At 40.0% G+C, this 13,684-nt stretch overlaps 1 protein-coding gene across 1 annotated transcript in view; it reads right to left on the bottom strand.

Annotated features, from left to right (window-relative positions):
• Positions 1 to 11,956, bottom strand: part of asic1b (acid-sensing (proton-gated) ion channel 1b) — a 170,064-nt gene extending 158,108 nt beyond the window's left edge. The window contains exons 1-2 of the mRNA XM_003456092.5: positions 10,617 to 11,956; positions 3,559 to 3,754 (exon numbers count right to left, since the gene is read on the bottom strand). Coding sequence (XP_003456140.1) covers positions 3,559 to 3,754; positions 10,617 to 10,978 — 558 coding nt within the window. The 5' untranslated portion in view covers positions 10,979 to 11,956. The remainder of the gene's footprint in view (positions 1 to 3,558; positions 3,755 to 10,616) is intronic.
• Positions 11,957 to 13,684: the final 1,728 nt, after the last annotated feature.

Below are 13,684 nucleotides of genomic sequence, written 5' to 3'. Positions count from 1 at the left end.
CACCAACCTGTGTCTACCGATAGTACTTCTATTGCTGCTCCTGCTGTGGCAGCTGTTGTTTTGTGTCTTTGAGCCTCTCCACAGCGCTCGACCATTATGTTCAGTTTTATCCCAAGGACTTTGTTGTTACCTGGGCCTCAGTTTCTGTTTATCTGGCTCTTTTTCTCTCGTTCTTTCTTCTTCCTATTTGTTCTCTCATGTACTGTCTGTCTCTCTCTTACGCTTTCTGTCAGCCCCCCAAGCTTCAGTTTTGAGTTTTTGAGTGCAAAGTTATGAGCCTGTCAAAGTTTTCCCTGGTGATTGAAGTTGGATGTGGGTGTCTTAAAGTGTTCAAAATGGAATAACTTAGAGGTTGTGACATTCCGATCAACATATTATCTGCAGGGAATTCCACTGGGATGCAGTAAGACAAACTGTATGCTCGGTAGTTTTCCTCTTAAAATGCTGTACATTGTATCAAAGTGAAAATAAAAGTAAGATGACACATGCAATCCAGAGTGTTCGTGCAATATCAGTTGTCTTACTGTAGTGTATTATAGCCATTCAATATATTTCGGATGGTTTTAGCTTTAGTGTCCTTGTTGTAGGTGAAATGCAAAGGCAGTGAGGTGGTGTAGATTCCGCCTCTCTAGGGAGTGATCCCATACTTTAGAAATCCATTTATCGCACCTTCAATTAAAAACAAACCCATAAACTATCAAATTATGGTCTTTGTATTTTGCTCGCTTTTTATGGTTTTATATTATCTCATGCAGCTATGGTTCAGAGGCCGTAGGCCATCAATTGATATTCATTTTCATGTGAAATTTTTATTTCCTGGTGTTCTTTAATATCATCTGAGCTAAACCATCTGCATTCCAAGTTAGCAGATGTTTTTCTGAAGGACAAAGTTGCAGCAGGGAAACATGATACGAGATAGTGAGTCACTAATTTTTAATATTTCCAGCAGCAATATTTAAAACTTGGTTATATTGCACTGGATCCCACAGGGTATTTGGTATTTGGATAATGACACCAGTGACTTTTGACAAGGACACAATACTTCTGACTGGATAATGTTGGACTCAACACTTCAACCTTAACTGAAAAGCAACACGAAATCAATTCTGATACACTAAAGAACTCTAATATAGTCAAGTTTCTATGAGAAAATTTGACTGTACTACACTGCAGATTCTTTTGGAAAAGAGAGTACTACTGTTGTTTATCTCCCATTTTCGTCAGCGAACTGGTAAAAATGCTGTGATCAACGTGGACTCCCTGCTCCCATAGTAGGTAGCAGTGATCTTTTGTTTCTGGCTATCTTCAACACCCAGGGACTGCCTAGTGAGCCACACTGTCTGTGCTAGCAAGAAAACAACCAGAAGCTGCCGACAGCGTTAATCACAACTTTAATGCTTCCGTACTCTGGGATTTGGAGGTGGAGGCTGGTGAGACTGGTTACCTTACCCTTTCCTAACACACTGAAGCTTCTTTCCACACCATTAGTGCTCTCTGCTGAGCTGTTCTATCCAGGTCTACAACTGTACAAATGTACAGTAGAGCGCGGTGAAGTACCATCTGCTATAAGCGCAACTAACTACAGTAAATGTGAACACATCAGCACATTAGAGCAGCCACACCATGTGACCATGCAGCCCACCTCTGAACTACATGGTTTTATAGCACTTGGGGGAAAAACACATTAAAAATTCCACAATAAAGAAACACTGGAGGACAAAGAATGTGAGTTGGACTGAGGGCTGATTTTACTAAGCTTATTCACGGCTTCTTTCCAACACATTCTGAGGATGTATTAGATCGCTTTCATGACAGGATTCTCAGGAGGTATCAATTTATTAATACAGTGTCATCCTCATTTGCCACCTGCATGAGCATCTGTTGGATAGTTGTTCTTTTAAGACTAGCTCCCACTCCTACAGCAGGCTGCCACTGTTTGTAATGTGCAAAATTTGTATGTGTCTTATTGTGTTTTGGGTTTTTTTTTTTGTTCTTTGCAACTGTCATCCCACCACATTTCTTCTTACTGAAGCTGCATTGTCTCTACCTACAATCCGTTGGTGTTATTATTCTCTGATTCTTATTCTCTATTAGTTAAGGCCCTGATATTGTCAAATTTTCATGGCATAATTTAAAATCTGCTTCTTTCATTTACAGTAACCGCTGCCAGAGGTAGTCAGATAACAACCTTGGAACCTATTGCTAGTTTGATGACTTAGCCTCTGCGGGCAATAACCAATTTTTCTAGCCTTCTGGTATAGTCCGCGGGTACATTGTTTACAAATGGAGACAACCCTAAAAAAGATGAATAAAAGTGCAATTGCTTATTATATTTGTCACAAAATAGTTGATGATTTGGACATTATGTTACAGCTCCGCTTTTGTCTATACACTGATTTTTTTTTAACTACAGCTGCTCATGAAGTGAAGTCTAGACAGAACAGTACACAGAATGTCTCTACACATAATAACGTATTTCAGGTTTATAAAATCAGCTAACTGTGGGTAAGTTGTCACTAAAAAATACAAATGTCTTAAGAAATATCAATCAACTCTTAAGGTCTGTCAGACCGTACTGTGGCACAGACAGCACTGGTAAGGGTCAGTGCACTTATAAGCTCTGTTTCCAGCTGGAATAAGCAGATATTGTCAGGCAAAAAAGTTTTGAAAAACAGTGCAGTATGAAACTATAAAATAAACAAAAAAATCAAATTAATATTAAACCAAAGATACAAATGTCTTCTTTCTACATTTTAGCATTCTTCAGCAAGTGAAGGAGACAGTGTCATAGCCTCAAACTTCATAGTGTTGGCAAAACTTTTATTGTATTACCAGAATTTAGTGAGATTGACTGTTGTAGTGTGAGAATTAGTTATTATATAATCAGTAATTCAGGCTCTTACTCGACTGAAACAACAAGTACATTAACCACTGTCACCCGCGGTTACGCAGCTGTATTGCAGCTTTACAAGATCAATTCGTATACTTTATCACGAATACTAAGGTCACAAAGCTTTCAGGTAATAAGTGTACCTGAAAGCATTCAGTAAATAGGATACAGACACAGAAAATCTTTCACAGTATCAGTTTGTTCTAACTTCATACTTACATAGAATGTGTTGTGGCCCTGACCCAGGGCTCACCAATACTGCTCAACTTTTTATAGACTCTAAACTTACACAATAATCCCAGTGTGCAGGGCCCTGCAACAGTCTATGTAATATCACCACACTCTGCGGCACTCTGGTCAGGGTACAGTGCCTGTCACAGTGTACGCAATGGTTTACTGTCCAATTCTGAAGGGGGATGGAAGAATCTGGAAGGATGGAGCGCCATTGATTGAAATTATGATAAAGCGCTGTCTTTGTAAATCTCTCCTTTTAATATATTTTGCAAAGTCAATTCCCAAAAGCAGACTTCAGTGACCAGTGCTCAGCTAAAGTTCACGGCACAGTAAACTATATAAAGGCCCATTTTGTATCACTAGCATGATCAGATGACCCATAGGTCTCAGCTGATTCTTTAGAAGACATTTAATTGTTTATGTGTGCAACTCACCACTTTGAAGTCTTCAGCTGCACATTCCTCCCCTCTATATGAGCAGGAAAGCAGCATGTCCTTAATGTCGTGGCCTGTCCGGTCATAAAATTCACGCATGTTGAAAGGCCGAGGCTTATAGCTGTCAAAGTCCGCTCTCTCCTTTAGGATTTGCAGGACATTTTCCTCCACCAGGTGTGGGTCCCGAATCTCATACCTGGACAGAAAGATTCTACACTTAGTCAACATTGATCACAAAATACACACATGTGCACAACTAACACACAAGTCTAATGTACTTAGTTTTTGCAAATTCAATATTATAGAAAATGTAACATTTTAGGTTATTCTTTTTCTGTATGAATCATAAGAATTATTTTTTCAAACTGCTTACCTTGAGCTTACCAAATCCACTTTGTCAGATTGTATTAAACATCCTGTTATTCCTTATTTTCTCACTCAAAGTATTAAATGCAGTTAAGGTTGTAAAAGAAGCAAGACACAACCTTTGTTGTACCACTGTCACATCTAAAAAGATGGATTTTAAGAGTTTGGCAGGTGCACAAGTATTTCTGGTAGAAGAAACATACATAACATAGATGCAGCAACAAGTGGATATTCACCCTTCACCTTAACCAAAAGTGTACATATATGTCAGCATCATCAGATGAGCAGCTAAAAAGCTCTCACAATATCATCTTAGTTTTATGAAACTGACAGCTTAACTGTGGCATACCAGTCTCCGTGGAGTGCAAGAAAGCAGCTCATTATTTACAGGATGGGAATATTTCATTTCAGACAATTATTTTAATCAGTCTGTTAAACAATTAGGGTTAAATGTGGTGGCAGAGTGATCATGTAGAAAACAATGTTCAGAATGCGGCTTTCGGGCTGATGATCCTCCACACCTACTATTTAGTGTAAAGAAAAAAAATCATCATCTGCTGCAATTTTTTTCAAAGTGAAAAATGGATCAGTTTTACCATGTTCCACCTCTCATTTCTCCCTGCAAACAAATACAAAACATGACAAAGAAGCAATAATTTCTGTGCATCAATGCACACAGAAATGAAACAGAAGAAAAACACTGTGGAAATCATTTATGCTATGCCTTAATTTGACAGCTACCATCAACCTCTAGTGCCTGCTCACAGTCATTCACTGATGCAACGTAACCTCAATTAAACAGTATGGCCCTGCGCAGCGAAAAGGTGGCCCATTGATGACCCCTGTTGAGCAATGGGCCATCAGTGGTACAAGCATCCAAATTATAGAGCGCTAAAATTAAGCACTACTGACAGACACTTGTGAGATCATTTTTGTAGGACACTGAGAGTGAAGAGGACAGCTTCTGTTTTTTCAAAATTGAATTACTCCACAATGCTAAGGTAGAGTCCTGGATTCATATGTAATGTTGAGCAGAAGCAGTAATATCATAATGGGGTTCATATATTGTTTTATTGTAAGAATTCTGGACGACTCGTTTTGCACTAGCAAACATGAATAAGTTTATCCCCAAGCTGAAGAAGTAAAAACCAGAGACGGAGAAAGACAAAGGCATACCCTTCTCTTCCTGTGCCTGACAGTAAATCTGTGAATGACTTTGTGGACACTGACGACAGTTGTTTGTCATGAGCATGGGCACTATTTCAAACCATAATTGGTGGTAAAGCTTAATGGATTTTTTAAAAATTCCACAAGGTCAAGCTTTGTCTATGATAATGAACAAGATTTTGCCCCTTGATGATGGGAATAATATAAGCTGATCCATGAATAAAAAATGAAATGTTACATTACTTCTTTGGGAGCACTGCGTTAATATTCAGCTGGAGATGTATTTTTGATTCATGCCCAAACCACATTACAAGAAATGTAATATGTTTTACTGTTGCTACAGTGCTTTTTCCTGGTACAGACTAAATGAAAAAAAATGTTCGCAACATGAGGTGGTATGCGCTGTAATTTAAAATGAGGGCTGTTTCTCTTTCCCCTGCTCATAACACCGAACAGAGACGGTCATGCTTCGTGTTGAATGGAGTTCACAGTGCTTTGACAGACAATATCGGGACTATTATTCTGCTCAAGATTTAAAATGAATGCCAAGTGATACAGTCTTAAAATTCAACATCGGAACATCAGCGATCTTTTTTAACATTAACAAATCACCTGGGATTAACTCTAGCTGATTATACCTTCTTTTTTTATCGCTACAGTTTAAACTTTCAATGGGAGTAGCAGCTGCTTGTTGCTATTTATCTTTTAAATCAGAGTTTTTTCCACAATTTGAATAAAAAGCAGTAACTGGTATGACACAACAGCCAAAAAACAAGACAGTTAAGCACTATCTTTGATACAGATTATAAATTAAAGATAGCGGATCTATGTGGTACTTATTTTCTAGTATAGTTCACTTTTCATTAATTTACTACAGGCCAAAACAGTGTTACGTACAGTTAAACGATTATAAGTAATAAGGGGTGTCAGAGAAAAACATGTCAAATCATTTCAGAGTGAAGCTAATGTATAAATTTTTTTTTCCAGAGATAAGTTATTCAAACAATAAAAGGATAAAATTGAAAACCAGAGGATTAGTGACGTAGTAGCTCATCTGGCTCCTGATTCTTCACAGTTCACAGCTTACTGCAGTTTGTAAAGTACTGAAAGAAAGTGAAACATTTTCTACTGTTTCTTTTTAAGAAGACGCGCTTCTTCGATTCAAACTGTCCATGTTTGATGTGTTCTTTTAAAGGCATATAATGAACTCCAAGGTGCATCCTGGAGCATACTGCCACACCGCAATTTTTCAAAATAGGGAAACATGTTTACCTAAATGTTAAAAAGCGAAGCAGTCCTAAGAGAAAAAAAGCGAGTCTGCTCAAGCAAAAAAGAGCAGGAAAATTTCACGACTTAAAAAACCCCCAGAAACAATAGTGGAGGAGGAGGAAACCGGGAAAACCACACTTTTCCCAAATGTTCACACAATACTCTGGCTACAATAATCAAGGCTTTGAATGTTGTTTCCTGTATGCCATCAAAGTTGTCATGAAAAAAGAATAACAGAGCAAAAGTAAAAGGAGGAGGTAGGTAGAGAACAATGAGAACCTGCTATATAAACTCAGGATGAGAAACTTGTTAAAAGAATTGGACAAACTGTGGTGGTTACTCCAAGAAATTAAGTGTCATCTAGAAAGGATACAAACCTTTCTCAGTGAATGTCGTTTTAATATTTTCAGTATTTAAAATGGAGGTATGATTACTACTCTATATGTATTACTTGTTTCAGACCTGAGCTTAAAATTAGAGGACAGAGTGGTACTAATATCATAAATATCTGTCAGTGGAGCCATTTACAAATTGCCATGTTTTTAGTAATATTGGTCCTAAAAGCACACTGACAATCTGACAATCACAACTCCAGTACTCTTGCCCACATAGGGACTACATCACAACGCTGTCACACTCTATTCTAATAAGAAGCTAGTCTGTTGTGGTACATTCTGGACTTAATTGAATTGTATCCTGAGCCACTGTTTTAGAAGAAACACAAAGCTGCCAGGAGAGCACTTAAGACGCTGCGCTCACATCCCCGAGTCAGGAGGCTTTAGTTGAAGCGCATACAATCACAATAATATGGGTAGATTTTTAATATTGCCCTGCCACTGCTCCCTAAAGCAATCACTGCAAACTCTCTACGTATGGGAGGGGGAGACTAAATTGGATTATGGGCCACAAGCACTTTAATTTTCTTGTGGGGACTAAAACGAATGAAGGACCATCTGCAACACTTTGCCACCTCATGAGAAGAGAGAGCAAATATAAGCAGCCACTGATTTTAAGAGTGGACTTTCACAGTAAGACTGTGGTCACAAGGCGGTACTCTCTCTCTTTCTCACACACACACAAACAAAAACAAAAGCACTACATTTGTTTTGATGTTAATACCTCAGGCTGTGTGACACAACAATGAACACATCTTGACATAATCTCAGGTAATTATCCAATTAGCGCTAATTGAACTCATACACCAACAAGGATTGGATTGTTTGTGCAGTGCCCTTGAAAATGAATATCTGCCATGTTTCCTGGTGGCTGAGTTTGGATAATCATATCTTCATGATGGTGCACCTGCGATTCAGTTATTCTTCCAATTTGGCCAAGGTCACAGAAATGCAAACAAAGGATGCCACGAGGCAAAGAAAACCCAAACAAATCTCTATTGTATTGATGAGCAATACACAAACAAGCCAAAGACGAAAATATGGTAAAAACATGCAAAAATTTCTGTGTCTCCACAGTTGTAATATTCTCCGCGGTAAACAGCCACAGTACACTATAAATGCAAATGAACCCAGATTTGAAAAATCAGCTTTTTCCGGTCGATGACCTGGCCTCCCAGTGTCCCCATCCATGCACTTTTTTACACCACTTAAATCTGTAATACGGCCATGATCTTGCTGAGACAGATAAGGCAGTCAAAGTTATGGAGCATTACATTTCACATGTAGCTCATGGGAATTGAGAGCATGTTTGCAAGCTCAGGAAACATGTTTAAGCTCGGGCTCTGTGTAAGCAGAAGACGTGCTTCTCTGGTTTTCGTGAGCTGATCTAACACTTCTTGGCAGCACAAACCACATAACCAACACCTCTTTGAAATGACCTTTCTTTTGTTAATTATCATTTAATTGCCTTGGCAACACAATAAAAATAAAACTGAGCAATTTACTTCTAATGTTCTGCACGGCTAACTGTAACTTCAACCTGAGAAAATACAATATGAAAGTGATTTATTTTTTTTATTTTTTTGGGGGGGTGGGTGCTTGGAAACTGCTGGAGTCGAGTAAGTTAAGGTGAAATTTCTAGCAGCTCAGCTATAAACTTCAGTGTCTAAGAAAGCCTGGCATCACTGCAAGGGTAGATATTGCCTACTTCTTCCTCCTGAGACAGTGATAAACACCGACCCACAGCCACACAGCATTTTGTTTGTATTCTGTCATTTTCTGTCCAAACCCACCACCTGTCTGGTGGTATCAGAAGGCTTACCACTGAAAAATCTTCTGTTCAATCAATGTCTAGTGTAAAATCTGTGCGTTCAAGATGTTCCTAATTTATTTGTTTTCCTCCACATTCTTTAGCACTCCTACGGCTTTGAAACCTGATTTTAAAATAATTTAAAAAACTGTCCCCGTCATCATTTTTAAAAAAAAAAATGTAAAATGGATGCCGTTCCTACCCCAACCCCAATCCCAGGCCAAGCTAACTGAGAGGGCAAGGAAAAGGGAGAGGGAGATGACAGTGTTAATCAGTGGCACAACTCTGTAGCTTAACAAACAGCACTAATTACACGGGGATAAAGACTTGTTCATCACACAGCTTACGAGACACAAGTTAATTGCCTCTCCTTGTAGTCCCCTCCCTCCATCAAAAGTCAACTCATCCCAAAGTCACTTGGAGCATATAAGGTTGATTTAATGTTCTGCTTCCTATATCTTTTATTTTTTTAGGTGCACCTTTTTAAAGAAAATCTGGCTACACCTGCAATAACAAATCAGAGAGATGGAAACCTGAACCGATATCCTAATGGTCTACTATTCCAGCTGACACTACAAACAACCTGGAAACAAATCTCGGAATCTATACCATACAAAGCATGCAAACTACATCCGCAAGACAGCGGATCTATTGGCATCCTGTAAAGTTATAACCCGTAATATGGATGTATATATAGGGGTCACAGAAAAATTATATCCCGTATGAAAACAGAGAATTGGATTTATGTCATTCCAGCATGTACAGCATGCACAGTTGTTACTGCATAAGTGCAGTAAGCAACGTCTATGTATCTGTGTGTCCATGTGTGCATGTGTATCTGTGTGGGATATTTTTCTTCCCGCTCTAGCTGCAAATGCAAAGTGCAGGATTATTATCTGTATTGGAAAAATGGGCTCAGTATAATCTGGATGGCATCGAAAAGAAGAATTGAAGAAATTCAGAGTTAAAAGTTTCAACATGAAACAGTGTGCTTGTCATGGTTGCCGAAAGACTAAATGATCAAAGCACAGCAGAAAGCAACAAGTGTAAAGGGAGGGGATGGCAGTTGTGAATCATGCACGTCTCTCAACACTTTGTCAGCGGGGGTTTAAAAATCTTCTTCTCTACTTATCCAATATTTATATTTGCATCACATGAATAGTAAGATGATAAGGCAAGGAACTGCACCATTAATATTTTCTACACCATTTTTTATTAAAAATTTAGAAACAGCTTATCTGTTACTTGGAGGATTCTTAGCGTCTATGTTAAGGTGTGTTCATTCTCATTATCAACATATTCTACCAGGTGGGTGTTAATGGTTGTTGTTGCACTGCTTTTCACAGCTATGGTAGCATGTGTGCAATATGGATTTCAGTAGACAGTAGATCTGTACGCTCACTACATTTTCATCCTTAGCCTTTAACATCACTTTCTTACTTACGTGCGTCATACTAGGTACAATCATCAGCTCTCAGAGCTCTGAAAGGTTTTGCATGCTTTGTCAGTGAAGTCTGGATTTCCTCCAGTGGCCTTCTTCCAGTCAAAGACAGGTGGTAAAACTCTGCTCCGCTCTTCCATGTGACATAAGACCTCAGCTAAAACAATGCAGACTACACCTAAGCTACAAAGTTAAATGCCACCTTAAACACTGCTGTTGCTGGGCTGCAAAGCATAAAACCTGCTTCCAAACACCGACTGTCTATAGAAGACATGCAGATATTTAGCGGTGGGGTCAAAGGATTTTTTAAGTGCTCACAGTTATTTTAAGTTTGATGATAACTGCAATAGAATGTGACTAGGTTAAGAACAACAACAACAATAACCAAAAACTTAGTGTTTCAGCTAAATGCAAAGGGCACAATCAGATACTGAATCATCATGTGATAAATCCACACAGATGTGTCCCCTGCAGCCACTGCATTTGTCATACACTAGGCTACATAACACTTAGGGTGCAGGTGAAGTGTGGTTTTAGTGCTTATATAAAAGCACCAGTATGCCAGCCTACACACAGGCAGGTATTGTAAATGACTTCTAGGCGTACACACCTGCCGTTGAGCAAGGCAAGGAACTCCCCAGCGTGGTACAGGTCGTTCCGTGTCACCCGGCTGAAACGGAAGGAGTTGAGGTTGCAGAAGGTTACCGAAGGGAATATTATCAGTGAAGCCGCCACTTCATCCAACTTGGTGACATGGGGGTACTCGAAGTAGAACTGCACCCGATCCACGCACACCATCACCAGCACACCCACGGAGGCCAAGAAAAACAAAATCCACAGGGTGCGCTTGATATACATCCGCTTGTAAGTGAACATGTGCGAGATGCCATGCAGTGTGGATCTGGCGGCGAAAACTTCAATGGGAGCCGGCCGCCTGTAGTCCATGTCCTCCGAGTCCGCTTTAAGATCCATTATGTCCCCGAGATGAGTTTAGATGAATGATGGGTGTGAGGTCGCAAAAAGAGCAAAGTGGCTTTGTAGATAAGCAGATGCTTTATTAATGAGGAGGAGGTTAGTGGCTGCAAGTTCACGCCCTTCTACGCATGTATTTCTCATGCAGTCTGTGTGAGGTGTTGCGTCACTGACAGCCGGCAAAATTGCTCGACATTTACAGCATTTTGCAAGAAATATCCTCAAAATACAAAGTTCCTAACTGAAAACACCTGTAAAAAGTGAATGTGGGAGAAGCATGCGTTGTATGCTGCCTCGTTTGGGGTCACAGTTCCATAATAATAATAATATTGATAATGACGATGAAAGCGCGCATGGAAAGATGCCAGCGCTGTTCTCTCCTGCACACTTCTGTAAAATTATCGAGTTGATATCTGGCTTCCAAGCTTAGCACAAACAGCAGAAATAGTGTGCAGCTCTGCAGGAACAGATCACGGTTGAAAAGGTAGAAAACAAACCACTGCGAAGAAGACAAGGAATTAGAAAATCAAAGCGGTTCAGAGAACAGACCGGCTACATGGCTTTCGCGTCTCTTCTTCCCGAGCAATCCCAACACGCGTGGAATAACAAACAGCCGCTGATTTCTCGCCTGTTAACGTTTTAAGAGCGGTCGTCGGGTGTCCTGGGTTTTCCACGGGATAAACAGCTGCATCACAGAGGAGCTGGCTCTGTCTGATAGCTGCCTCGGTGCGCCTCTGCTTGCCCGCTTGCATCCATTCCCTCCTCCGAACTGCGTCCACAACAATGCAATGATAATGACTCTGATTTTTTTTCTTTTCCTGAAATGATATATCCGTGAGTAAGAAGGTTCTATGAAAATACTATTCTCCGTGAATTCAGGGAAAAATTACCTTAGACCGGTAGCGGTTTCCCAGATCAATTAAATTCGCCCCAAACAGGAGAGAGCAATGATAGGATGGCATGCGTTTTACACCGGGTGACGGAGTCCAGCGTCGGCGGCACTCCAGCAGTGCCTAACCCATACTTTAGCCAAAGCTACTGTAGCCTACAGAACATACAGCTTTACCATCAACTTAAAATTGGCAGTTTAGTTAAAGTTTAGTTACATTTTTAGGTAAAATTACTTAGCCTGCTTTAGCTAAACTACCAAGAAAACAATGAGCTAGCCTACTAAAGGAAAGAGAATCCTGCTGTTTACTTTTGCTCATTTTAGTTATCCTAAAGGCCTAAACAAACACTTTAAAAGACAAATGACCTAAGCAGAACATCATTACCTTTGCACCAGACTTGTGTGAATTATTCTAATTTACTTACTGTTTTGCTCTTTGTTACTATAATACAGGATTAGGTCAACTTTTAAAGTGTAGACTATATATATAAGATGGACATACACATGTGGGTGTATGCATACACCCACCGCCCATTTTGTTAGGTAAAGCTATTCAACTGCTAGTTTACAAATATCTAATTAACCAATGTGCTCAAGACCTCAAATTCAAAGTGAGCATTATAAAATACAGAAAGGTGATTTAGTGACTTTAAATGTGACGTGGTTGTTGGGTAGTTGCACGTTCTCAACAAGGCTGGAAAATACAGGATTGGAAAAACTGTTCAGGCTGGTAATGGTGTTACAATGCAACCTGATATCAGGGCAAAGCATGTCATGGACTCGCCGTGTCCATTTCACACTTTGCACACACGTTATACCAGTGGTTCCCAAAGTGTGGGGCCCGCCCCCTAGGGGGGGCGCAGAGCTATTGCAGGGGGGGCGCGGCATGAAAAGGGAAAAAAAACCAAAAACAACGCTTGGACACTGCTAGCACGAGGCGCCCACACAAACGCAAAGCAGGAGATGAAGCATCGCTGAATATGTTTCCAAACCAACTTCATTCTAAGCCAAAGACTAGAAAATATGGTGAAGCATATCTTCCCTTTGGTTTCACCTGCACAAGTGCTGAGGTAGGTCTCCCTGCAGAATTAGTTTTCCCTACATCGGGAGCAGCGCTGGGCTGTTCAAATCACGGACAAACAGTATCCCACAGTTGTTTGTGTTTTTGAACCCATTTTGTAGAGGGTTTTTTTGAAAAATGTATTGATTATTACACAGGAAAAAAAACAACTACATGTAAAATAATTACACCGTGATGCCTCTGCCTTTCTAAATGCAGGGACAGTAATGGACTGTATATGTAAGCGTGTAAAACCTGCAGAGTCAGATTAACAGTATTTTGTCTCTATCTGCCATTCTGCCATTCATCTCATGTAAACAATAACGTGGCGCACAGTGTGACGTGAAAAAGGCACATACCTTTGACATTGCGTGACAAACTCTGTATTCCTTGTCCACACGTAAACGCAAAAAAAAGGAGTTTTAAAAAATCTCCGTTCTCGGTGATTCGATACGCCGTTTACATGTGCCCGAAACAGCTGCGCGTTCAAAAATACCCGTGTAGGTGCGGACGGAGCGTAAAAGAGTTGGTAGTTTATTTTCTTACTACCTGTAATTTATTGCAGATTATTTGTATTTGCTTAATTGTTTAATAAATGTTTGAGGTGTGAAATAAACCGCAATGGAGCAAAATATGGGTGTGTGTGGTTGAAGGATGTGTTTGTGCGTGCGGGCGCGTGCGCGCGTGCACGCGCGGGGTGGGGGGGCGCGAACATTTTTCTTGTTAAACAAGGGGGGCCCAGCAAAAAAAGTTTGGG

Source organism: Oreochromis niloticus, linkage group LG5 (genome assembly GCF_001858045.2).
Source record: "Oreochromis niloticus isolate F11D_XX linkage group LG5, O_niloticus_UMD_NMBU, whole genome shotgun sequence".
Classification (NCBI taxonomy): domain Eukaryota; kingdom Metazoa; phylum Chordata; class Actinopteri; order Cichliformes; family Cichlidae; genus Oreochromis; species Oreochromis niloticus.
Note: the sequence above shows the minus strand (reverse complement) of the source record. Positions and strands in the feature narration are given on the sequence as shown.